At 38.8% G+C, this 26,951-nt stretch overlaps 3 protein-coding genes and 2 long non-coding RNA genes across 7 annotated transcripts in view; 3 read left to right on the forward strand and 2 right to left on the reverse strand.

Moving 5' to 3' along the window:
- Window positions 1-108: 108 nt before the first annotated feature.
- LOC140527015 (uncharacterized) lies at window positions 109-6,011 on the reverse strand. 2 transcript variants are annotated; one of them, XR_011974643.1, is made up of 3 exons: window positions 5,506-6,011; window positions 4,980-5,341; window positions 109-1,229 (listed from the first exon to the last, which is right to left on the reverse strand). It is a non-coding gene; the product is annotated as an uncharacterized lncRNA (long non-coding RNA). The 2 variants fall into 2 exon arrangements; XR_011974642.1 differs by lacking the exon at window positions 5,506-6,011 and having other exon boundaries at window positions 4,980-5,491.
- LOC140527004 (utrophin-like) lies at window positions 478-14,489 on the forward strand. Its single transcript, XM_072643623.1, has 5 exons — window positions 478-703; window positions 9,661-9,789; window positions 10,173-10,342; window positions 12,680-12,832; window positions 13,768-14,489. Exons 3-5 carry the CDS (start codon window positions 10,241-10,243, stop codon window positions 13,909-13,911), a joined length of 399 nt encoding a protein of 132 aa, XP_072499724.1. The 5' UTR covers window positions 478-703; window positions 9,661-9,789; window positions 10,173-10,240; the 3' UTR covers window positions 13,912-14,489.
- LOC140527011 (uncharacterized) lies at window positions 13,632-16,271 on the reverse strand. Its single transcript, XR_011974639.1, has 4 exons — window positions 16,007-16,271; window positions 15,106-15,231; window positions 14,489-14,630; window positions 13,632-13,800 (listed from the first exon to the last, which is right to left on the reverse strand). It is a non-coding gene; the product is annotated as an uncharacterized lncRNA (long non-coding RNA).
- A 4-nt stretch (window positions 16,272-16,275) lies between these two features.
- The window catches only part of LOC140526998 (utrophin-like), a 38,360-nt gene continuing 27,684 nt past the window's right edge, over window positions 16,276-26,951 (forward strand). The window contains exons 1-2 of one of the 2 annotated variants that reach the window (XM_072643618.1): window positions 16,276-16,469; window positions 19,867-20,061. In XM_072643618.1, coding sequence (XP_072499719.1) covers window positions 16,419-16,469; window positions 19,867-20,061 — 246 coding nt within the window. In that variant the 5' untranslated portion in view covers window positions 16,276-16,418. Of the gene's footprint in view, window positions 16,470-16,568; window positions 17,543-19,866; window positions 20,062-26,951 lie in introns of those variants that run through there. The other variant, XM_072643617.1, reaches the window with a different exon arrangement.
- Window positions 21,506-23,204, forward strand: LOC140526993 (transcription initiation factor TFIID subunit 7-like). The gene has a single exon (XM_072643606.1). It carries the CDS (start codon window positions 21,605-21,607, stop codon window positions 22,682-22,684), a length of 1,080 nt encoding a protein of 359 aa, XP_072499707.1. The 5' UTR covers window positions 21,506-21,604; the 3' UTR covers window positions 22,685-23,204.

Raw genomic sequence — 26,951 nt, forward strand, 5'->3', positions numbered from 1 at the left:
CAGCTTCTCCGGATCAGGGAACCATAAATGAAGAGGTTGAGAGGTGATGGGGGACCCCAAAATAGCGACGGTCCGGGTCGTGCTCGAATGAATTCTACTCAAGCCTTCTTAAAGCCAAAGAAAACAAAGTTTATTAAGGATTTGCCAAATTGGGTTGCCTCTGGAGGAGCCTAAGCTTTTGTAACGTTTGTATTCACAAGCGGGCCAGATAGAATCTCAGCTAATCAGAATCTGAGCCCCTTCATGGAGGCAAGGTGGGACTTAAATACAGAAAAGAGTATAGGAGGGATCTGGGGGGGTGGGGGGGGTGGTCCGGTAGTCCAGGGTGATGGGAGGAGGGGTTTAGGAAGGGTCTTGAGGAGAAGTCCAAGGAGGGTCAAAGGCTGGAAACAGCTGGAGGCTATCAGGAGATATCAGACACTGGAGGGTTTGGGTGGGAAACACGTGGGGCAATTCAGAGATCTTGATAGGGGCAGTATGGGAATGGGGTTTTGATGGGATCAAGGGAGGCGAGTTCAACAGAGACCTGAAATGATAATGAAAAGTCCATGGGCTTCCTGAGACTGCCGGAACAAATGGGAAGATTAGATTTGAGGAAGAAAGGCCAGATTAAGTAGGAAGATTCAAGGGGAGCTCAAGGACGCTCCCAGAGTCTGAACCTCATCACTCTCACCTTGAACTCAAACTAAGACCTCCAGCCTCTGTAAGTGCCCACAGCCAACAGAGTCCCTGCCTCACTGCTTCCGCCCTCACCCAGTGTGTGCTGGTTCCTTCTAGACCCTGCTGCACCCTGAAGGACAGCTGGGGCTGGCATTCCTTATCAGCAGAAGTTTCCTAGTTCTTCCCCAGGTCAGATGCCCAACTCCCCTTACTCTCCCAGAGTTAAAAGTTCCTGTAGGTGAGGGAAACAGCCTCCCACCTCAGTTGACCCCAGGGCTTGGGGTTTATTGTTTAAGCAGCTTGAGGCTGGTTAAAACTGACCCTAGCCCAGAGGCATTTATTCTTCTCCAGTATTTTTCTTCAGATCTTGGATTCGCCCAGGATAATCATTTCTGCCCCTACTCTCATTTGTTTTCAAGGCTCTATGTTCACTCAGAGGTGCAATTTTACCTCTTTTGTGGAGGAAAATCTTGAGAGCTTGAAATTTTCTGATCTACTTCACCATCTTCCCAGAATCCTCTTCAACAACAACAATCTCAATGTAACTCAGGTATTCCAAGTATTCATACCTTCATTAAGTCAAAAAGCATTGATTAGGTACCTATGTAATATGGCTCTTAGGGACTTACAAAGATGAAAACTTTCTGTCTGTTCCTCCCTCCCTCCCTCAACTTCTCTCTCTCTCTCTCTCTCTCTCTCTCTCTCTCTCTCTCTCTCTCTCTCTCTCTCTCTCTCCTTGGTATAATACATGAACACCTGGCTCATATGCAGCATGAATGACTATCTGACCTGGAATCTGATGCACTGTTCTTCAAAAGAGACTGTAATTTCCATCTTAGTGGGGAGGAGAAGGAGGGCTCTAGCTGAGCCTGCTCTCACCTATCTCCCTAGAGAGGTATAGGCTAGAATTAATTCTATCTATCACATTTCAAATTTGGGCAATCTAGTGGTACACCATTTTGACAGGGCTAGGATCAACACCAGTTTCCCTGGTTGCTCTCTGAGAGGGTCATAATATTTGGCTGACTGTGACCAGATTCAGCTTCCTTTCACCAAAAGTGGCTTAATGAAAAGAACCTAATGTGTTGCGAACAGCAAGTAAACCCATAAAATCAAGCAACCAGTAAACAGAAATTGGGGGTCTTATCTAAATTACAATAGGCCCAATAATAAACAAGAGTAATGGACTCTTTGACTGAGGAGAAATCTCAGTTAAATCCAAAAAGACAGTGGAGTCCCTGAAGGGCAGCTAGTTCTCAGCTATCTCCAGGTTTAAAAGCACTGGAAATAAACCTATATTTGGAGGCGTGCTTTCCATGCAGTTTCTATAGCTCTTAAAGACAGCCATTAAAAAGTTCATATCTAACCTCCATGACCATCTCTCTTCACGTCCTCTAATTACCTAACGAAATCACATATTTAGGCATCATTCTCATAAGCAATCAGGAGTCCTATCAGAATATGGATGTCATGGGATTATCCCTCACAAAAACTGATGCAGACTTTGGCTAAAGTATAATTGCAAAGATAAAAACCATACAATATATATATGGATAAGTCAATATAAAATATATTTAAAAATTGTGATTAGGAAAGACTAATATTGGGGGCATCAGGAAAGGCTTTATGCAGGAGGCATTGTTTGAGCTAAGTCCTGAAGAGGGATCGCAAGGGATGGAAGTGAAGAAAGAAAACAGGAGACAGTCTGAGCAAAGACAACAGGGTAAGAGAGGAGGATATCATGTGCAAAGAGCAGCAAGTAGTCCAGTTTAAGTGTATCATGGAATATTGGAGGAGAAATAATGTGAACTAAGCCAGGAAAGATTTCATCAGATGGTGAAGGGTTTTAGGAGTGAAACAGTGGAACTTCTAGCATCCTGAAAGCTATAGGGAAGCACTTAAGAGTCTTGAATTACGGTGTGATGGACAGATATGTGTGTGTGTAGGATGAATTTTATATGAGAATTAGAAGGAATGAATAGAGTACTGAAAGTAATCTGGGAGAAAGGTAATGAGAACTAGATGGTAGCCTTGTAGATAGAAAGAAGGAAGTGAATGCAAGAGATGTTCACTCAATAAATCAACAAGCATTTATTGTACCTACTATGTGCCAAGTACTCTTGTGGGTGCTGAGAATACAAAGACAAAAATGAAATGGTCCTTGACCTTAAGGAGATTCTCTTCTATAGTGGGAGGCAGCAAACACACATGTAAGTGTGTGTGTAACAAATACAAGGTAAATTTTAGACAGAAGTAGTAGTAGCTGAGGGGATCAGGAAAAACTGCATGGATATCTGAGTTGAGCTTCCAAGGAAACTAGGGGTTCTAAGAAACAAATGTGAGGAGAGAGTGCACTGAGAGACAATCTTTGCAAAGGCCTGGATATGGGAACAGTAGCAAGTTTAGACCCTATAGAGGAGAGTAATGCATAATAAGGTTGAAAAAGTAGATTAAACTATACAAGGCTTTCTATGACGAAGGACTTTGTGGAGTTTATATAATAAGAAAGAAACATGGTGCATCCTGTAATTCAGGGATAGATTTTTGGTATTCTTATGGAAATTGGAATGGAGATGGTAGAGACTTGAAATAGAGAGAGCAAATACTAATCTATTATAGTAGTTTCGGCAAGAGTTTTTGGTGTTTTGACCTTGGGCGGTAGCTATGTGAGTAGGGAAAAGGGGATGAGTCTGACAGATTCTGTAGAGGCAAAAAATTGATGAAATTTGGCAACTAATCAGGTCTGGAGGTGAGGAAGAAGGTGGAATTAAAGATGACTGTGAGGTTGTAATCTTTGGAGTGACTAGAAGGATGGTGACAGAAATAGGGAAATCTGGAGTAGACATAAGCTACAATGAAAATATCAGTTCCATTTTGGACATGAAGAATTTGAGATATCTATAGAACATTCTCCACAAGGAGATATATAGTAGGTAGTTGATGTGAGAGTGGACTGTAAGGAGGACATTAGTGTTAGATGTATAGATTTGGGGTTCATATGTGTAGAGAAGATGGTTGAACTCACAGGAATTGACAAGATCATGAAGGCAGTGTAGAAACAGGAGAAGAGAGAGAAAAAAGAAAGGAGAGGGTTCAGATATAACTTTGGGAGTTGTATAAGTTTTGTGGATGATCCATGAAAGTATTATAATTTTCATTTGACAAGTAAAGAAAATGAGCTTTAAAGAGGTACAAAGTGCTGTCCAAGGTCATATGGCAGGTCAGTAAGCCCAGTTTGCCTGACTTGAAGTTGGATGCAAACAGTCTAAACTAGTTCAACTCAGGTTCTTAAGGAGAAGAAAACAGCTCTGCACTCGATTACTTACCATGTTTTATAGTCAAATGGGCAAAGAGAGCAATATACCAATCTAGGGTAAGCAGAATCCAGGCTGCCTTTGAATAAGGAAGCTAGATAAAAGTGCACATGGGTTGCTCGAATTCTTTTGGTGTTGAGGGATGCCTAGGTTTTATTATTAAGCATAAGTTCAGACCCCACAGAAAATCTGAGCCCCTGTTAATACTTTCCCAAGCCCTCTTCTAGACAAATTTTGTCAGACTGGCAAAGAAATAATTCTTTTATGTATTGCAGTTTTGTACATGCCTCTTAAGCCATTAAAGCTAAAGAGGAGATAAATCTATAAACCCATATTTACTTCAGTGTCATAAAAGTTGAACAAATGTAGTCGAGTAAAGTCATAATCTCATACATCCTCTGAATAAGCCTCATCAAACAAACTCAGTAGGTAAACTAAGTCAGATTACAGATTAAACTACATTTAGAGGATATACAAACAGACTGATTGAAGGGGAAGATTTACATGTCGTCAAGGAGTCAGGGACAGTTGAGTGTTGTACATCGGAATGTCCAAGTCTTTAAGTAAATTTTCGCATCCCATGGGACAGGTTTTGGTCACCTTAGCAACCTCTCAGTTAGGTGAAATGTCCTTGGCCTTCCCTCCATGTTATTGTTCCATGAGTCAGATTTTGGTTAGGTGAGGTTAACATTAACACTCTTGTAAGTGAATCAAAATTGGCAGGAGGAATGGCCCCAAGTCCTGAATAATAAAAGACAATCCAAAATTCCCATAATAAACTGCATCATGAAATGGTGCAGAAATAAGGAACCAATGTAATTAAGGAATCAAGAATCATGAATTAAGAGCCTGGTATGTTCTAGGTTCTGTACTAGGTGGTAGGCTATAAATGCAATAAATGAACAAAACCCTACTTCCAAAGTGCCAGCATTTACAATGATGAAAACAACGTAAATCTGAAGAACAATCACAGGAAACTAAATGCGGTTGGGAAAATGGACCTACCTCTCTTTGCTGAGGTGTAGGCACTGGTACTATGCAGGTGGAGATTGTCAGACACAACTGATGTTGGTTGGTGGCTTGTCAGAATTTGTTTTTCTTTTTCATTCTTTATAGCTACAACGAGCTTCCTAGGCAGTCCAGTGGGAGGAATATATTTGGAAATAAAGATTATACAGAATAACATGTTAATAATAGTGCTTTTTAAGGAATAAAAGCAGAAGACCTTGACTCAGCCACATGACTAGTAAAAGTCTTCTCTAGAAGAAACTTTCCTGCTTTTTCATGTCTTCTTCTCTTCCTGTTCTTGACTCTTGCTTTTGTCATTTCCACTAAGAATTTTTTTTTTGCTCAAGGCGCCAAGCTCCCTAGAGCAAAAACAAAAGAACTCTTAGCCAGATAGACTCAAATCTCTCTCTTCAACTCAGTTCTTTGTCCAGGGACATGGATCTCTATGTTGGACTGTCTAGTTTACTTTACAAAAAGCATTCTGTATGCCTTTTCATTTTATTTTTTGAAGGTTAGATTGTACCTAGTCATTCACTTGGAGATGCTCCCCAATAATTCTTAGAGTCTCTGAGATTCCAAGGTTCTCTTGTTTCCCATCTCAAAATCTTCTTCTGCTCTTCCATGTAGATGAGCTGAAAAAGACTGGGGGTGGGGAGAGGAACTGATGGACAGAGATAATGTTGGCAATGGAGGGTGCAGGGTAAAGTCCTCTTTTCCTTTACCTGTTCTACGTAGACTTTTATATGGATATATAGCAGCAAAGGCCCAAAAGTCTTCAAGCTTACCTTTATACTACTATGAAGTGAAAATAAAATTTTGAACATAGGATCATAAATTTAGGGTTGGAAGTCATCGTCAACCTCTTTTTTACAAATGAAGAAAATGAATTACAGCAAATCAAGTGGTTTGCTACGGTCCCACAAGGGAAGCAAGTGGTAGAGCTGGGATTTGAATCTAGCTAGGTCCTCTAATTACAAAGCCAGCTCTCTTTATTGTGCATCTTGTTGCATCTATAAATAATTCCCAACATTATAGATAGGATGTAAACTCCTTAAAAGTAGTTAGTATTTTTAGCTGTCTTTGCATTGCCAGCATTTTGTTCATAATAGGCATTTAATAATGGTTTGTTGATTGATTAGCATATCCACTTTCTGCATTTGGAAGCAATTCCAAGAAAATGGGGCATTTGGTGTGAAATGTGAGGTATGAAAAATACTGGGCTCCATTCACTAGTTCCTTAAAGAGTCATTCGTCTTAATAGTATAATGTATTCTTTCTTGTTACTTCTCAGCCATCTTCATAGCCTGCTACCTGAACTGTGGTTGTCATCACTGTCTCTCCCCTGTCCACCTTTAGATTCCACCCTGGAATACTGGGCTCTGATAGGGGCACTTTTATTTAATCTTACAGGGCGTCAGACCACCATACCACTCCTTAGATGGCTCCACCAACTTGCCATTCAACTTCCCTTTACAGCTTTTCTTCCTGAATTAGAATGTAAGTTCCTTGAGTAGAGGCCTGTCTTGTTTGTGTCTATTTGTATACCAGTATTTAGTCTAGTATGTGGTACATAAGAAGTGCTTAATCAATGTTTTTATCTATCTTTATTAGTGTAGGCCTTTGTGGCTCTACTAGCTTTCAAAATGAATTGGGAAATCACATCACTGTGCATCCAGTTGTAGAAAATGTTAATAACTGAGATTCCATTTGGGGTTCATTGACAGCCTCATTTGTTTCTCTTCTGTGTCAATTGCTTAAAGGAAAACAGTTTATGAAGATGTCAGGGGAACAAATGAGGGACAAATCTAGCCATTGTGAGAAGTTCCTAGCATGGGAATTCCCTCCATTAAGACAGATTGCAAGAGAATTTCCTGAGGTACATAAAAACGAAGCGATTTGCCCAGGATTACAGAACTTGTAGTGCCAGAAGAAGGATGTGAATTCAGACCTTCCTAACTTCAAGCCCAATATTTTATCCATTATACCATGCTGCAAGTGATTTTTGGAGATTTAGGGGGTGTGTGTGTGTGTGTGTGTCTGTGTGCATGTGCGTGTGTATAATATAATGGATATAAGAAATTCTTGGTGTGGTCTTCTGGCACACACACTGATAATCTATCAATGCAAGTTGGCATTTTATGGGCAACTTACAGTCTAATAAAAGACTTAGGTTTAAAAAATTGGGAAAACTGAGAGTTTAAATGATTTTTCTAGAACCACATAGTAAGAGTCAGAGGTAGGATTTGAACCCAGATCTTATTGGCTCTCTATCCAATATATCAAAAATGCAATGCTTTAATTTACATGATTGGTACCCTTTACATTCAGTCTTTTACCAGTGGTGGTATATCAGAATGCCATCAAGGCAATAGAGGAGAGGTAAAAATTCTTGTATGAGCAACACTCATAATTATACAAAATAAATTATACAATACTCACAATTACACAAACTAAAACAACACTGAACTTGACAGCTCAGTTTGTTTCTTCTAGGTAACTAATTCTTAAATACTTGGAAATGCCAACTTTTTTTCTTGATCTGACTTAAGATATGTATTAGACCAGATGCCTTCTTTCAAAGACCCAAATATGGCTAGAGAATTTACCTCAGTCTCACCCCTTAACCACAGCAAATTGTTTCTAGGTCCCTAGAAAGATATGAAGGGCAAACTGCTTAGGGATGGCCCAAGTTTCATCTCATCAGCATTCATCTACACTAATGGAGCAAAGAGGAATTAGCCAAGAAAGATGACCCAAAGTTCCTCAGATGAATTGTGAACTCTTCCTCTTTCTCCCTGATGACTGTCTTCAGGAAAATCTACAGTATCCTGAGTCAAGCAATTAGTACCTGGCACTTCCTGCAGTTCATTGACTTCAGCAGAAGGGAAAATTATACAAACTAAAACTCCTATTGACCTAAGCAATGTCTTATTTCATGCTGTATGTCATCTTTTATTTCTAAACATTTTGTCCAACAGTGACCACAATCCTTAAAGAGGTTAGGCTGCCACCTTATGGTAGCCTCCAGCATCCAGCCAACTCAGTTTTTTAAAAAAAATCATTTAAAATTAATACTTATCTTCCTTGCAAGTATGTTTACTGTGAATTTTTCTGCCAGGGTTGGAAAGAGAGTGCTAGTTTTAGTTATGGGGGCATGAGGTATTTGGTGGTGCTATACTGGTGCCACCAGCACTTCTGAGAGATTTCTGGACTATTTTCCAGTATCACCTTTGAGTCACTTATTGCTTGTAGGACTTTGGTCAAGTCCTTTAACATCTTTGGACCTCAGTTTCTTTATCTGTATAATGGGGAGATTGAAAGAGATGAAATTTAAAGCCCCTTCTAGTTCTAAATCTACGATCCTATGTTTTAGTCCCCATGTTGTTATATTACAAACAAATGGAAATTCTTTCCAAAGTTCAGGAAGTTGTATACTTAAACCCTGATTGTTATATGTGAGTAGAGGGTGCTTTGAATTTGGTGGAAACCAAGAACCCTATAGTGTGTGTGTGTGCGTGCGTGTGTGTATGCACGAGCATGCATGCCCTATGCCAGATATACACCTTAATATTCAGCAAGGCTAGCAGCAGCCCCCAGTAGCCTGAAGGTCCTCTAACAAGAGGTATCATGTAATGCCAGATTAGGACAGCAGCAGCAAGTGTAAGCCTGAGCCCTTAAGCAAAAACATGGCACTAGTTCTCACTTTGAAAGCGTTTGGGTACATTTTCTTATCAATTTATCTCTCTAAATTTAAAAGTATAGTGTCTAGGTTATGGTCTGAACATGTATGCACTCTGAAACGTTATTAATAACAAATACACTGTCATCAGCTCTCATACTCAGATCCAGTGATACTGGCACTTCTTAACCTTGCACAAGACTCTATGTCCCGAGCTCTCAGGGCATTTTTATTGACTTTCCCCCATAACTGGAATTCTTTCACTTCTTATCACTAGTGCAGAGTTTAAAAAGTTTGAGAAATATAATTTCTGAGTAATTAATCATATTACTAACAATGCTAGTATTTTAATAGAAGAGGTCAGTGGCACTCTCAAATGCCGAAGACCTTCAAGGGCTCATTGGGCTCAAGGTTTATATAGCCCTGGAAACGGGGGTGTTCCAGAGTTCAACTCTGATTGTTGAACAGGTGATGGGAGAATGAATATTACAATGAGGGACTGGACCTATTCTCATCAACTTTGATTATGTACACATACATCTGTCCGTGTTTGTGCACAAGCAGGTTTTATTATTATCATCTTTATTTTACATCATGTCAACATAATTTTTTTTTCAATTCTCTTACTTTGCTTTTTTTCTTTAAAAACTCCTTTCTCTGATAATTTGGTATTAGAGCTTGAGTGAACTTTAGAGGTCATTTATTTCGACACACACACACACATACACTTATGTAGATACTTCTTTTCTATAGCATTCCCCACAAATGATTATAGAGGAATTCCTTTATCAGCATCTAGAAGAGGGAAAAATACTACTCTTTGAAATAATTCTAAGTTTTAGAGACATTCTTCTTACCTAGAGCCTTCAATTCTCCTAACTAATACTCACAGGGTCCAATTCTGTCTAGTCATGATCATTCAAATCTTTCTAAATGTCAATCTCATAGAATACTTAATGTGATTGTTTAAAAAGTATGTACATACGTATATATTTTCAGAACCATCAGAGCCAGCTGGAGATATTTGATGGAAATGTTGCTCATAAAAGTACTTGGCTTTACCAAGCTGAAGCTCTGTTGGATGAGATTGAAAAGAAGCCTGTAAATAAAAGTGAAGAAACTGTGAAAGTAAGTATGCCTAAGATGGCATTTGTAATATATACTGTATTTCTTAGGGCTCAGAATCTTGCTTTTCATATAAACACTGTATTATTCTATTTTTTGTTTTTGAATTTTAATTTTAGTGGGAGATGCAGAGGTGATACAAGTCATCTGGGAAGGATTTGAAAAGCCTCAACCCCATAACCCAATTTTCTCCTCCCCTTCCACCTCTACTACCTCTATTTAGATTCATTAATTCAATTAAATATACTGCCAGTGTTTTATTTAGATAGACATTTAACATATTTGTGATATCTTCCCTTTTGAATAGCGTCAAATCCATATTTTAATTGGGTTATGCTTCATTGTTTCTTGTACTTAATGATAATTTTGTGTTTCTATGTGTTTAGCGATTAACATCTGAACTGGATGATGTTAACCTACAAGTCGAAAATGTTCTGAGCAAGACATCGTACTGATGAGGGCCCGGGGCTTGGCAAGCAGTGAGCTGGTGGAGCCTAAGTTAGCTGAATTAAATAGGAACTTTGAAAAAGTGTCACAACACATCAAAAGTGCTAAAGTGAGTACTTCATGTAAAACAGAGATATACTACCTCCTTAACCCTTCTTTTCTCTTTGTTTTCCTCTTCTTGCCATGCTTCTTAATTAGAGCTGTCCATGTCCCTAGGTGTGTTTGGCCATATTTTCTTTACCTGTTTCAGCTCTTTTTGATCTCATCAGTTTTTGTAACTTCAAGTATGATGTCTATATGGATAGCTTTCAAATTTGGTAGCACTTAAGAATTCTTTTCGTGCTCTTCTGCTATTACTCACTTTTTTAGCCCTGTACTTGGATAAGCTCTAACTGAATGTATCACAGATACCTCAAGATCATTGTTTCTAGAACTGAATGTATTATCTTTCATTTTGACCAGCTCCCCTTCTTGATTTCCTCATTTCTGGCTATGCCATCCCTATTCTTACAAATAACCTCCCTCATGATTATTTATTCATATTTGTTGAAACTCTATCCCATATCTCCTTATAGTTCATAAACCATCAAGTCATATCAATTGTCTTATGTAACAAGTCACATCATATTGCATTCTCCAAATATAGTATCTTTTCACTCAGTTCTTTATTTACCATTTCTGCTGCCTTCACCACCTGAGTTTTTACCACTGTCACCTTTTAGCCTCAATTGATTCTTGCATTATCCTCTGATTCAGTCTGTTCTTCCTAGTATCTATTCTCTCTTGGTTAACTAAAACGTCTATATTAGATGAACCTTACTAGTGCACCCATCTGATCATGTAACTCCATAGCTTCAAAAATACTAACTGATTCCTTTTTGCCTCCTGAATAAATTCAAAGCCTGTTGTTTAAGGCTCTTCACCACTGGATTAAAATTTACCTGTCTAACTTTATATTTCATTCTGTTTGCTTTCCATTACTTCATACCCAGTCCAGGCTAAAATGCTTGGCATTTTTCCTTTAAATCTAGAGTTCTTAGCCTGGGGTTCACAAACTTGTTTTGTTAGTACCTTGATAACTTAGCCAATAAAATGGATTTATCTGTATTTTATTTTATGATGAAGACATGAATTAGAAAAGGGGTCCGTTGCATAAAAATTGTTAGGAACCCCTGCTCTTTCTTCCTCATTGTGTTTGTTTATGCTTTTAACTACTCTGGGAATACCTTCTTCCAGTTCTTGAAACACTGTAAGATACTGGTTCCCATGAAGAAGCCACAAGGAAAGAACTAATCTTGTGATGGTGACTTCATAAACTCTGTGTGTATAGGGACACATTCACTCTTCCTGCTTCTGCTGAAGTGAAGAACTTTATTGAATTTACCTTACTGAAATAAAGAACTTGATTTAATTTATATAAATAGTGTAGGCAGGCCTAACGCAGAAATTTACCTTTTGTTTTTATTTTCTGTTTAACAATAGGGTCAGTGGAATCCTTTTACTAGGTAAAGGAACAGGACCCAAAAGGCAAAGAGACTGCTAGAAGGGAGTAGGGAAAAAATGTGAGATATTCCCACAGATGCATTATTTCATTTATTCTTTCCTTACTAGTAGAAGAAAAGGTTTCATTTAGAGAAATATATTGAAAAAGTATGTTACCTCTCATATAATTCTTCTCTGAAGAAATACTCAGTGCTCACTTCTTATACGATACTTCAGCCATCAATTAGACATATATCTATCTTTATATATGTATATATATATATATATATATATATATATATATATATATATATATATATATATATATAATTTTAACAATATTCTGACACACAAAAACTTCAAGTGAAGCAAAACCTTCAGAGAGATTTTAGGTAAATGGCATTTTCAGGCAAAGTCTTCTCTTTCAAAAATCCTATAGCTTCATTTACATAATCAGGAAAGTCTCAAGCTAGTGTTCTGGGGAAATAATTCCAGTCAGTTCTATTTTTAAGAAGGCTAAAAGGAATTTTTGTAACTATTAAAGATCTTGTACCAAGCATTAAAACACAGTGTTAGAGAGATTTCGTTTTTAGTATCTGACACGACTTCATGCCAAGGAGTTATTGTCTTTGCTGTCTTGTCACCCAATATATGGCTTTGTGTCACCTCTTGATGTGTAATCTCATGAAACCTGAATGGAGTTGAAGTCACTATAGCTTTGAAAAGATCTCCCAATATGCGAAAGCACAAAGAAATGATGAGGAATCTCTGCTTGACCTGATTGGCAAATTAATTTTTTTTCCTTTTCATTTCTGCCTATTTTACAGTTGTCTTGCTTATTGAAATCTGGTTTTACCTCATTTGCTTCTTTCCTCTACTGTAGTCATTGGACTTACTTGGAGTCATGTTCTGTTTTTGGTTCACCTGTCCTTAGCTATGCTTTCTTTTTTGCTCTCTTCTGTAGATGTTGATCGACCAAGAGCTTTTCTCAAAGACAATTTCTGTGAAATCAAAACCTGTTGAGGCTGGTATGCATTCAGTGGACCTAGACAAACTAGAGCATGATTTAAAAACTTTGGTGAAGGCTGTAGAAAAGCCCAGTGATGAAGATGAAAAGGTATAATCCACTTCATTTTTCTGTGAATAAATGCCTTAAATATCATGCTGTGGAGCACGTGAATAGAGCACTGGCCCTGGAGTCAGGAGTATCTGAGTTCAAATCTGTCCTCACACACTTGACACTTGCTAGCTTTGTGACCCTGAGCAAATCACTTAACCCCAATAACCTTGTGCGTGTTCTCCCCTTCCCCCCATACCATGTCATTTGTGGTGGAGAATTTTAACGTGAGAGTTTTTGATGTTGGGTTTCAATGTAGCAATTGCCAAATGATTTATATAATGCTTCTAAGAGAGTTAAAATTTCAAGGAGAATTAACTAAGGATCAGCATGGTTTAAATTGTAAGCTATTTTAACATATAATTTAGAGAGACAGTGTGATATACTGCGGATGCAGCTAAACTAGGAAGACCTAGGTTCTAGTCCTGCCTCTAACATATACTTAGATCTTTTATCCTAGGCAAGTTACTTTCCTTGTTTCACATAGCTTTTGGAAAGTAGGTGATAACCTACATTGGTAGAGGTAGTTTACTCGTTGGAGAGTCCCTGTTGAAATTGCAGGAGCTTTTTTAAAAGATCCAAGAGGATTCAAAACATTTTTGGAAACAATATAATTGTTAGAATTTTTTTCCACCTAATAGTATTTTATTTTTTCCAATTATATGTAAAGGCAGTTTGCAACATTCATTTTTTTATGATTTTTAATTCCAATTTTTCCCTCCTCCCGAAGACAGCAAGCAATCTGACAGACTATACATGTTCAAATCTATTAAATGTAAATGCTATAATTTTAATGTACTTATTTTAAATTTTTAATGGGATATTCATTTACAGAAATTCATCATGATGGATATGTTCTTTCTAGTAAAGAAATATACATTGCTCGAGAGATATCCAAGTGAAATATTGACTTGTTTTTCTCTTTCCATTCTCAGTTGGATGAGGAGAAGGCCCAGATTGAGGAAGTTCTGCAGAGAGGAGAAGAGATGTTACAGCACCCGATGGAGGAAAACAGGAGAGAAGAGATACGCTTACAGTTACTACTTCTGAGGACGAGACATAACAATGTCAAGGCATAATCACTGGAACACGTGTCTCCTACTTACAGCGCTTGGATGCAGAAAAAGGAAACCTCTGATGTGATCTCAGACAACTTGAGGAAGCAGAGAGTATTTTCATTACCAGAAATTGCTTCATGGGGGATAGTACTTGATTTGCTATTCACATTCACCCTAAGTTGTTGTCAAGGTTCAACCAATCCCCAGGAAAGAGAAGCGCTAGGAAATGACAGTGGGTATAAAGCCTGGTCTTAAAAAACAGATCTAGCCTGTGAAGACCTTTCAGCTGTCAAGGATACCAGTTTCCGTTCTCCCAATTTCCTTTGCTTTGTGCATTGTATCCAAAGGTAAGGGTCAGAGGGAGAGAAAGGGAACAGGAAGGAGGAGAAGGAAAGGGGAAAGGAAAATGAGAGGAAAGGAAAGGAAGGGGATGAATGAAAGTAAAAAGTGAAAAGAGGAAAGGAATTTTGGAATGGAAATGAAAGAAAAAAGGGGAACGGAAAGGGGACAGATGACAAGGAAAGAAGAAGGAAGAAGCTGCACCCCCAGATTGGAAGTGGCCAGTTGTGTCTCCACTGGGGCAGTTTGTATTACTCACAGAATGTTGTTTGTCCTTCCTTCTGGAAGAGGACTGTCACATCAGGAAGATGATGCTATGAGTTGCCAGTGAATTGGATTTCAGTGAGGGAGGGCTGTGAAAAGTCATCAGCCTTACTTTCTCCTTAGGAGCCATCTGGGCCCTGTGTCAAGACATTTAGTATGACTACATAGATAAGAGATAGACAGTCAGGATGACTAGAGATGGCTTTGGATGCAATGGGAGACCTTAGCTTTTTGAAACTAAGGTCTTTACTAGGTCTCAGCTTGACTGAGGCAAGGCCCATTGAGTGACTAAGATGAGTTGAGAAATGAGCCAAGGAGTGTCCCCTTTTATCTACTTAACGCATAACAACCCCAACAATCTGAGAGGGGAAGAGGCCAGAATTTCTGGACAAGATAGAGATTGGAATGACTGGAGGTGGCCCCCATTTAAAGAGGGGTACAATACACAAAAGGAGGCAGGAAAGGGGGGTGGAGCAGGACATCAGGGAGTATAGGTAGAGGGCATTCCTTGGAACTGGAACCAGGCAGGGCATCAGATGTAAGGTGGAGTGATAGGAAAGACCAATTTCTGCCCTCTCTAAAGGAAGGAATTTTGAAGCTTTGTTGCTCCACCTTTGAACTCGCCAATTAGAGGAATTAGGAACATGGTGGTGAGTTTAGATGTGATGGACTTCTCCTGGGCACTCCATCTTGTTCTTTAGAGTTTGAAGCAGACAAGGCATCAGATTCAAGGTGCAGCTGGAAGGGACAGAGGTTCAAGATTATGGGAGCAAAGTCCTTTGCAGGAATGACTGAGGCTATACAGTTGGATTCAGTCTCAGTTACATCATTTGTAGAAGGAGTGTAATGGTAACATCTACATGATAGAATTACGGGGATCAAATGAAATAATATCTATTCAGTGCTTTGTCAACTTGAAAGCACCATATGCTATTATTAACATCTGTATCTCTGTTTTATTGTTGGCTTTTACTATCTCTTCCTAGGTCATTCAGTAATGCAACATAGTATTCAAGGATATTTATTGATAGAATTATTAAAGGTGAAGGAATGGTATAGTCAGTCATTTAGCACAGAGGTTCCATTATGTTTGTTTTAGAAAAATGAGGGGGTTGTTTCCTCAATTAATAAATGGTCAAAGAATATAAACCAGCAGTTTTCAGAGGAAGAAATTAGAGCTACCTATAGTCATATGAAAAAATGCTCTAAATCACTATTTCTTAGAGATGTAGATTAAAAGAGCTCTGAGGTACCACATCACACTTATCAGATTGGCTAATGTGGTAAAAGAGCAAAATGATAAATGTTAAAGATGATATGGGAGAGCTGGCACACTAATTCATTGTTGGTGGAGCTGTGAGCTGATCCAACCATTCTGGAGAACAATTTGGTACTACGTTCAAAGGGCCACAGAAAAGTGCATACCCTTCGACCCAGAAATATACCCACTAGGTCTCTATCCCAAAGACATCTTCAAATTGGGTATAGAAATAGTATCTTTCCTTTTACATACCTCAGGTCAGGAACTTGGCGAAGAGGGTGATAAAGATCTATACAACAGGTGACAAGAGAAGTGATCAATGTACAGTGTAGTAGAGTGTATAAAATATCAAATATTGTTTGGTATTCAAAGCCCTTCAGAGCCTGCCTTCCTAGTTTTCATGTCTTCTTACACTTTACTCCTCTGTTTTGAAGTAAAGAAAGGTCTCTTTTTATACTATCAAAAAAACAATCTAGGAGGGACAGAACTTCAGGGTTTCTGGCCAAAACAGATACAGTTGTTTCTTACATTCATTCTGAGTGGTCCTCTGGACACAAGTTGGTGGTGATGGAGGCTTGGGTGGGGCCCAATTATTGCATCATCAAGGACAGAGTGATATAAGTGGAGAAAATCTAATCTGTTCAACACTTTCCAGGTTACTGGGATGCCAGTTTCCCTTCTCCTCATTGTCCTTGTTTTGGTATCTAACTGGAAGGTAAGGATATAAAACCCTCCGTAGAAAGAGGGAGAGGAAAGGAAGGCAAGAAAAAGGGAGGGGAATGGAAGAAAAAGGAAAAAAGAAAAAGGGAAAGGAGAAGGAAAGGAAGAGAAGAAAGGGGAAGGGGAAGGAAAGGAAAAGTCAAGGACAAATGGGAAGGACAGGGGAAGGAAAGGAAAAGGGAAAGGAGGAGGTGAGGCAGTGTGTACTAATGACAGGTTGTTGTTTGTCCTTCTTTCTGGAAGAGGACTGTCACATCAGGACAATATATAAAATGGAGGCAAGAAGAGGGATGATGGAGCAAGGAGCCCTGGGAGTATGGGTAGGAGTTTTGGTACTCCACCTTTGAACCCTCTAATTAGAGGAATTAAGAACATGGTGGTGACTTTTGATTTGATGGATTTATCCTAGGAGAAGATATGGCAGAGTTGACACATTAATTCATTGTTGGTGGAGCTGTGAGCTGATCCAACCATTCTGGAGAACAATTTGGTACTATGTTCAAAGGGCCACAAAATGTGCATACCCTTTGACCCAGAAATATACCCACTAGGTCTCTATCCCAAAGAGATCTTCAAAATGGGGAAAGAAATAGTATCTTTCCTTTAACATAGCTCAGGACAGGAACTTGGCTAAGAGGGTGATAAAGATCTATACAGTAGGTGACAATAGAGGTGATCAATGTACAGTGTAGTAGAGTGTATAAAATATCAAATATTGTTAGGTATTCAAAGCCCTTTGCAGCCTGCCTTCCCAGTTTTCATGTTTTCCTACGCTTTACTCCTCTCTTTTGAAGTAAAGAAAGGTCTCTTTTCATATTGTCAAAAAAATCAATCTAGGAGGGGGAGGAACCTCAGGGTTTCTGACCAAAACAGATGCATTTTTTCCATTCATTCTGAGTGGTATTTGTGACCCAAGGGAGGACTTTGTGGGTGTGGGGCCCAATTGTTGCATCATCAAGGACAGAGTGATATAAGTGGAGAAAATGTAATCTGTTAAACACTTTCCAGGTTACTGGGATGCCAGCTTCCCTTCTCCTCATTGCCCTTGTTTTGGTATCTTACTGGAAGGTAAGGGTATAATACCCTCTGTAGAAAGAGGGAGAGGAAAGGAAGGCAAGGAAAAGGGAGGGGGAAGGGAAGGAAAAGGAAAAAAGAAAAAGAAAAAGGAGAGGGAATGGAAGAGAAGAAAGGGGAAGGGGAAGGAAAGGAAAAGGCATGGAAAAATGGGAAGGAGAGGGAAAGGAAAAGGGAAAGGAGGAGGTGGGGCAGTTTGTACTAATGGCAGGTTGTTGCTTGTCCTTTTTTCTGGAAGAGGACTGTCACATCAGGACAATATATAAAATGGAGGCAAGAAAGAGGGATGATGAAGCAAGGAGCCCTGGGAGTATGGGTAGGAGTTTTGGTACTCCACCTTTGAACCCTCTAATTAGAGGTATTAGGAACATGGGGGTGAGTTGTGATTTGATGAACTTATCCTAGGAGATGATGTGGGACAGTGGGCACACTAATTCATTGTTGGTGGAGCTGTGAGCTGATCCAACCATTCTGGAGAACAGTTTAGGACTATGTTCAAAGGGCCACAAAAATGTGCATACCCTTTGATCCAGCAGTATACCTTACTGGGTCTCTATTCCAAATAGATCTGAAAAATGGGGAAAGAAATAGTATCTTTCCTTTTGTGTAGCTCAGGACAGGAATTTCGGCTAACAGGGTGATAAAAATCCAAACAGTAGGTCATAATAGAAGTGATCAATGTCAAGTGTGGTAGAGTGTATAAAATATCAAATACTGTTTGGTATTCAAAGCCCTTCACACCCTGCCTTCCTAGTGTTCATGTCTTCTTACACTTTACCCCTCTATTCTGAAGTAAAGAAAGGTCTCTTGTTATATTGTCAAAAAATCAAATACGAGGGGGCGGAACCTCAGGGTTTCTAGCCAAAACAGAGAGTTGTTTTTTTTAACATTCATTCTGAGTGGTCCTCTGGACAAAAGTGAGGACTAGCTGGGGGTGGGGGCTTCGGTGGGGCTCAGTGTTACATCATCAAGAATGGAATGTTGTGAGTGTAAAAAATCTAATCTGTTAAACACTTCCAGGTTTCTGTGAAACCAGCTTCCTTTCTTTTGTTCTGAGTATCTTACTGCAAGGTAACGGTATAATACCCTCTAAGGACAGAGGGAGAGGAAAGGAAGGGAAGAAGAAGGAAGGGAGGGGAAGGCAAGGAAAGCAAAGAACAAAGAACAAACAGAAAAGAGACAGAAATGAGGATGAAAGGATGGAGGAGAGAAAAAAAGGAAAGGGAAAGGAAAAGAAAAGAATAAAGGGGAAAGGGAAAGGAAAAGGAAAAAAGGAAAGAGAAAGGAGAATAAAATTTTTTTTCTGTTTCTCTAATTTGTTTTTTAAAATCCCTTTTTAACTCTTCTAAGAGTTCTTTTTGGACCTAAGACCAAATTACATTCTTCTTTGAGTTTTACAAGGAGTCATTTTTACACTATTGTCTTCCTCCTAGTTTGTGCTTTGATCTTCCCTGTCACTGTAGTAACTTTCTATACTTAAGTCCTTTTCTGTTTTGCTTTTTTTTTTTTTTTTTTTTTTGGTGCCTTGCTGCTTTTATGTGAAATTTGAGCTCTGTTCCTGCACAGGTGAACTTTCCATTAACTGAAAAGCATATTTTTTAGAAGAAACACCAACCGAATAGTTTCTTCATCCTGATTATATTTGTGTGATGCTGACATCAAAGGAGGAGGGGTTGTTTGAGGGTAGAACTGTAACTAGAAAACTTCAAAATATAATTTTTACCATTCTCTATTTCCCTCTTATAGTAGTTCCTAAGGAAGTATATTTAAGAATTCAGGTTAAAACATACAAAAGCCCTTTATAATTTTGTGTAGTATTAGTGGAGGATTTGAAAAATGTTATAGCTTGTGATATAAATGAGAAATAAGGAAGAAAATTTCCTCTCCAAATGTACTTTGTTGATTGGTCATTATAATAATGTTTAGATTCTGTTTTATAGTGTATTTCAAGTCAATACTGAAATGAGATTGCTAGAAGTTTGCAGGAGTGCAGATTTTTAAATACTGTATTAGAGTATTTATATGTGCAGGTTTGCTTTACCAATAGAACTATTTCTCTAACATTTTGCTTTTGGTAAATATATTGTTTTAAAAATTCTTAATGTCTTTGGGAACGGTAGCACTTTGGTTTGATATAATGTAAGCTTCTTGAGAACATGGTTTGTTTTATTTCATTTTAAATTTTGTACATTTCCACAATGTCTACCATAGAGTAGTAACTTAGAAGTGCTTTTTTCGTTTGATTTCAGCTTACTATAATTTGCAGTGTGTTCCCTTTATATGAGTATGTATTAACCATATTCCTTTTTTTTCTACAGGTGACCCCCATTGAGCAGAGTGTTACAGTTGATCATCCACATCTGTGTGGAAATAGATCCACTCCCCTCCCTACAGATTATCTCGAAATTAACAAAGTCTTACTCTCCATGGCGCACCTAGAAGTGTTACTCAGTTTTACCAATCTCAGCAGTGGTTTCTCGGAACAGTTCTCTGTGCAGGAAGAGTCAGTAAAGGTAATTGTCAACGTTATATTTGAAGAGGAACAGTCAAATGACATTTTGAGATAGCAATTTGTTTAAAGTAAACCATGTATTTTTTGACCTGCAGCCAAGTGAAATGGCACCCAAAATTGGTGATATAACAATCCTGTCTCTTTCCTATCTCTTCTGGGTAAATATAATTATGCTTCTTAAAGTTTTGTAGGTAAAATTGATTATGTACAAAAACTTTGCAAAGCTTTGCAAAGTTAGGGACATGTTATGAAACTGTTAAACAGTGTTTCAAGGTGTGTTGTGCGGCAGTCTCAAAAGAATTCACAGACTCAGACAATCTCCAACCCATGCCAAAGCATTTATTAAGGATTATACTCTCAACAAGTAGACTAGGCTCCTTAGAGGAACCAGCAGCTTCGCAAAGCAAGACAGGGCTTTTTATAGAGCAAAAGATGCAATTGTCATTACAGAATATATGAATATTAAAATATTGAATGAGGTTATTGACATGGACAGGGTTCCTAGAATTGGTGGAACTAGTCATGCGGTTACCCAGAATATATACAGAAAAGGACACTGGACAGTATTAATGGATAATATTGATATTATAACAAGCCTCTCTACATCGTAAGTTCATCTAAGAACAGCTCTTTGCTATTCCTGCGCAGCCCTCCACTGCTCAGCACCTTCTTGGTGGTGCTTTCTTAATGACTGACTATTGGGAGCCTGTCTGAGACTAGATGGATGTGTTAAGTGGCTGAGGTAATGGACACACTTGCTGCGCTAGTGAGAGAATTAAGCACATGGGGAAGCTGGGAGATTGGGGGTGGGTACAGTGGCTACATTCCATCATTCTCTCCTCAAAGAGCTGGATCCCAAATTCATTTGGGAAAAGGGATGAAAGTCTCAGTTTTCTGTAGCTTCTTCTGGATGCAAAGAGGAATAGAAGCTGTCCCTGCCTCAAAGCTCTCCCAGAGCTCTCCCAGAACCGAGCATAGGCCACATTTTGGGGATCATGGGTGGGTACGGGCTGGAATCTACTGTTCACCTAAGTGTAGGTGAGCAATGGCCTGTTGTCTGGAAAACACAAATCTGGCTCTTCAGTATGTAGGGCCCAATTATAAGGAGAAACCAAGATCCCCATCAGAATCATTTGCATTTGATATACAGGATTATCTGATTTTATTAGTTTCTCAAAAATGTGCACTTTGATTCCAGTTTTCTTTAAGAAGATCAGATGCTACTGATTATCCAACCCTTTACATAAAAATGCAAGTTACAACACTTGCAGGTAGAAGCTTTCCACCCCTGAGTTAAGTAATTGTAGAAATGGATATGCTTCAGGTGCAGGGGAGGGAGCGCGGTGTTTGCGTTCTTCGTGCTTCCTGCTCGTTTGAGGTGAAGACACTTAAGGGAGGCCTAGCCAGGTTGTGACTTACCTGGGTCTACCACAAAACAGCCACCATTGTCTCCCAAGAAAATGCCAGAGGAGTGTTTTGGGACCTAAACCCAGAGCATAGGATTTTGAGTGATAGTCATTTATTGTGGAGTAAGACGAAAGGAAATGACTGTTACAAAACAGAAAATGAGCAAGAACAAAGAAGATGCTCCCCATGAGTTGGAAAGCCAATTCATATTACGTCTGCCTCCAGATTATGCTTCCACTGTGAGAAGGGCAATACAGTCTGGAAGTGTCAACCTGAAAGATAAATTGACCATTGAACTACATGCAGATGGACGTCATGGAATTGTCCGTGTGGACGATGCCCCATTAGCTGCTAAGGTAGTTGACCTGCCCTGCATTACTGAATCCTTGAAAACTATAGATAAAAAAACCTTTTATGAGACAGCAGATATCTGCCAGATGCTTGTGTGCAGTGTGGATGGGGATCTTTACCCGCCTCCAGAAGAACCAGTTGCCACCACTGATCCAAAAGCAAGCAAGAAAAAAGATAAGGACCGGGAGAGGAAATTCATCTGGAACCATGGTATCACTCTGCCTCTGAAGAATGTCAGAAAGAGGAGGTTCCGTAAGACAGCCAAGAAGAAGTACATTGAATCACCAGATGTGGAAAAAGAAGTAAAGAGGCTTCTCAGTACAGATGCAGAAGCTGTCAGTACCCGATGGGAGGTGATTGCAGAAGATGAAACAAAGGAAGTGGACAACCCAGTTTCCCTAGCAGGCCTAGAAATTTCATCTCCAGGAATGAGTCATAAGCAGGGCCATGGCTCCTCAGAACATGATGAGCTTCGGGAGATATTTAATGATATTAGCAGCAGTAGTGAAGAGGAAGATGAAAGAGATCCTCATGATGATGAAGATATAAGCATCATTGACACTGAGGAAGACCTAGAGAGGCAACTACAAGACAAGCTTGATGAATCTGATGAACAGCGCCAAGAAAATGAGGAAACAAATCAGATGGTCCTGGGAATTCAGAAGCAGACTGATATGATGAAAGGTAAACTCCAAGAAACTCAAGGAAGAGCAAAAAGACAGGAAGATCTTATCATCAAAGTAGAAAATCTGGCACTCAAGACCCATCTACAGGCTGTGCTGGTTGAGCTCAAACAGCAGGAAGAAAGAGAGAAACAACAGCTCAGTTCCTTGCAGGAACAGCTAGAATCACTCCTGGAGAAGTAAGAGGTCCCTGCCTGCAAATTCACTGTTGTCCTCACATTGGTAAATGGCTCACATTCCATCCTTTGGGTTGAGGACAATATACATTGTTAATGTGGAAATTTGACTATTTTCATTTCACCGTTTTTCTGTTTCCTATTTTGACTTCATCCCATTTCTCTCTCTGTAACACTGTTTATTTTGCTAGAAACTTACACACTAATAAGTAGAAGGCGATAGGTGAGAGAAGACTGGTTGTAGAAGAGTTTTGGGATTAATAGACCAAATAGTTCATCCTCTAATTCCCACATTTATTTCAAGGTTTTCCTTCTCAAAATCAGAACTTAACTGTTACTTTGTGGTAAGAACCAATTCAACTATAAAAAGATTAGAGGACAGATGCTGTAAAGCTTGTTTTGTGTACATTTTAGTTTCTCAACTGTTCTAAATCTCTTATGCAGAGGAGCATGTTATATAGTGGTAGATAACTGTCACAGCAAATACAAGTGACAGCCATTCGTGTCTGTAACAAAAGTTGTTTCCTACCAAGCATATGTCTCCATTTTTTTTTTTTACTTCATTAATGTTGATATTCAGTGGATTAATGAACAGTTATTTCTGTGATATGTTGTAGAATCTTATAAGATATAAGAAAGTGATAGACCATGTTTGGCAACTTTTAAGGCTGTATTTTGCATCTACCCTTCACAGCTGATAAAGATGGTATTCTGTTTTCTAGTGTTACATGTTACATTTTTGTTTAACTCTGACTCACCTTGGACTTACTATAAGAGTTCCAAGTTAATTCTTCATGCTGTGAGGTTTTTCCAACTACATTAAAGAGTGATTAGACTCCCTAAAAAAAAAAAAGAAAAGAAAAGAAATGAATATACTCATAAGAGGCTAACTTTTACTTCAATTATAATTAAAAAAAAAAACTTTGGAGGATTACAAAATAGTACATATCAGTAACTTTTTCATAAGGAAACATGTTCATAATAAAGTTGAGTTTTCCATTAATGTAAAACAAAATATTGCAAAATATTCCATAGGTTACCTCACTTTAAGAAAATGGGTGACACTGAAATTCTCTTTTCCAAACCAAACTAAAGATGTTTCTGATTTAGTTTTAGTAATTAATAGAATGACAGCTAGGTTCCTCAATCAACTGGACCAGTACCCAGTTATTCTCACATCATTTTGAAACATTTTACAACCTTATGTTGTCTTTGAACTGTACTGAAATCTCATTCCTGAAACAGAAACAAAAGAGGTTCCTGACTTTAAGCTCACAATTCTTGCTTAGGCCACGGAATGACTGTAAATTTAGATCAAAATAGCAAGATCTCACATACTTACATTTGCTCATATACTTTACTGACTACTCGCTTAGTTTATAGAAATTTGCTATAAAAGGAAGAAGTAGGGACCTGATCATAGCACATATCACAAGATAAAATATCCTTAGCTCTGTTTGACTTTTGGTAGGAGTCACAGTTTATCAACCGTGCAGTAACAATTCCACTGTATAGCCAGACTCGGAAATAATCACGTTGGGAAACATTCCTTTTCAAAGGAACACAGTGGGGAAACTGAGCCAGGAGGATCCCAGGCTAGGCTGTGCCAAGGTTGTCCCAGAAGCAAACCTCCTCCTGTTGTCGTTTGCAGTTGAGTATATCACATCGCCTCTGAGTAGCCTGTGGCATTTTTCTCAGATGGTGGAGTACTGATTTAATGCATACAACTATACCTAAATTCAAACTAAAAAAAAAAAAAAATCAGTTATAGGCCCAAGAGCTTTTATCTTAAATGGCAAGTTTCATCAAACTCAGCTTAGGGCTAGATGGAATTATTTTTACTCTTAATGGAGCAATAAAAATGTTACCATAACTTTCATGCATAAGAAGTTTCCCTGAACATCTTTCACCTGTTTTTCTTTCCTTCTTGAATTTACATTTATCCAGGTGTAAAGACCAATCATTAGAAATCATTTCTATATAATAGTATACATGCATGTAATATACAGATAAATATATTTGTATATAATACATAAATTTGCACATTCTCAGCAAGCCAAGCTCATTGTTTAGGAACTCTGTAACCCAAACAAGCTCTTTTCCTGGGCTGATGAACTTGTCCACACAGGAAAATTTACAGAATAAGAGGAATTGACAAGAACCACAGAGAAGGGTCTGCCTGTTCACCCTATGGTAATTCTTCCTCTAGAATGAGGAAAATCCAATACTTTCTGGAACTAATACAATAGTTTACCAATTTGAAACAATATTATGTATTTGAAACTTGAAACAAACCCATTACTGATTAGGTGACTTCAGGCTTACTGAATACAATTCCAAAATACCTAACACGGAAAATTGGGCATCTCATCACCATTGGCATTGTATAGAGGTGCCATCCAATGAAGAAGCTCATAATCCTAGTTAGTACTTATAGTGTCTCCCTCTCCCACGCATTGTGTTACCTTCTTTACACTCATGTGAATTGTTTTCATGTCCTGTAAGCCAAATTTGTTCCAACTTTGCAGGATACTTGCCTAGTGGGGAGTCCTATGGGTTTGGGTTGGGTAGGGGGAAGGCACTGAATGCAAAGAAATCCTTTTTGTAGCCACCATTCACTTGATCATGTGGTGTCCCTCAGAGAGGGATAAAAGCCAGCTCAGAGCTGACTGTAAAGTTCCTCAAAGAGCTTCCTGTGTCTACAGGGAAATTGCCCATGCACACTGGGGCCCCAAGTGTCTTGTCAAGACTTCCTAGGTATTTGAGGGACCCCAGCCAAGAGAGAGGAAAGGAAAAGACTTACCTTTGATTGAAAAGTATCAGAATCAGACTCTCCTCTCCATGCTGGGTGTCAAAAACATTGTGGTGTTACAAGGCATGTTGTAAGTTTGTTTTGAAAGACTTCACAGACTCAGACCATCTCCAGCCCAAGCAAAGGCTTATTGAGGATTATGCTCTCAACAAACAGGCTAGGCTCCATAGAGGAACCAGCAGGTTAACAAAGCAAGATAGAGATTTTTATGGAGCAAAAGGTGCAACTCATCTTTACAGAATATACGAAGAGTAAATTATCAGAGGGCTGAATTGATATCGGTAGGGTTCCTAGCCTTGGTGGAAATATGTTTATCCAGAATGCATACAGAAAAGGGGTAAAGGGGATATTAATGTACACTAATGATATTATAATAACCCTCTCTACATCCTAAGTTCACCTGAGGCCAGTTCTTTGCTGTTACTGTGCATGTATCCACTTAGGTTATGATTTAGTGGTAAAAGATTCTGCTCAGCATCCTCTTGGTGCTACTTTCTTGATGGCTGCCTATTGTGGTCCTATTTAATATTAGGTGGATGTGGTATGTAGTTGAGGTAAGGGACACACCTGCTGTTCTAGTGAGGTAGTGACGCATATGAAGAAGTTGGGATATTGATGCTGGGAGCAGAGGCTAGAGTCCATCAAAACTATTTCTCTGATAAATGCATTTAGGACACCTTAAGATCTGTAAAACATTTTACATGTATCATCTAATTGGGTCACTGCAATAGCATTGTGAGGTATCCTATCCCCATTTTATAGTTGAGGAAACTGAAGCTATGAGAGATGAAGTTCAGATAGCTACTCTGGAGTATTCAGAGCTATAATGACAGCAAGGTATTTATTTATTAAACACTTGTTATGTATTGGGCACTGCATTAAGGGCTGGGGAGACATAAAAATAAATGGGGCAGTTCATGCCCTCAAGCAGCTTAAAGAATAATTAATAAGAGAAGACAACATAGAAAGGGTAAGAGAAAAAATTATATGTATGTTGGGTGAGGGACATGTCTCGAAACTGAGATGTCTTCAAAATGGTATGGCGTCCTTGCACTGGGGAGATTCAAGCCAAACCTTTGCCCATCAGAGCTGGCTTTTCAGGGGATGTAATCCAAGTTTCTTTTGGAGGGATTACCGATAATAGTGGTCATAGTACAAACTGCATGGTGAAGAAATAACTGGGGAATGTATTTATGATAAAAGTAGAAACTAGAGTGAAACGTATTAGATTTTATAGCGTTAGCATTCAGTAGCACATCATATGGAGAACTATAATTTCAAAGCAAGATCATCACAGGGTGTTTTAGTCATGGAGTTACAGGCTTGGAAGGAAACTTGAGAGTGTATTTAACTAGGCAGAGGCAGAGCCAGATCTGGAATCCATGTCTCCCATTTTCGAATCTAGTCTTTCCTGAAATGTGGCATACTAGAGATGATTACATTACTATTTACACCAATTATA

Source organism: Notamacropus eugenii, chromosome 2 (genome assembly GCF_028372415.1).
Source record: "Notamacropus eugenii isolate mMacEug1 chromosome 2, mMacEug1.pri_v2, whole genome shotgun sequence".
NCBI classification, from domain to species: domain Eukaryota; kingdom Metazoa; phylum Chordata; class Mammalia; order Diprotodontia; family Macropodidae; genus Notamacropus; species Notamacropus eugenii.

Excerpts from the sequence above, each read along its gene's own strand:
- LOC140527004 (XM_072643623.1), top strand. The coding sequence starts at position 10,241 with ATGAGGGCCCGGGGCTTGGCAAGCAGTGAGCTGGTGGAGCCTAAGTTA. Across the intron at positions 10,343-12,679 it reads AACACATCAAAAGTGCTAAA|ATGTTGATCGACCAAGAGCT; the intron begins GTGAGTACTTCA and ends TCTCTTCTGTAG. Across the intron at positions 12,833-13,767 it reads CCAGTGATGAAGATGAAAAG|TTGGATGAGGAGAAGGCCCA; the intron begins GTATAATCCACT and ends TTCCATTCTCAG.
- LOC140526993 (XM_072643606.1), top strand. The coding sequence starts at position 21,605 with ATGACTGTTACAAAACAGAAAATGAGCAAGAACAAAGAAGATGCTCCC.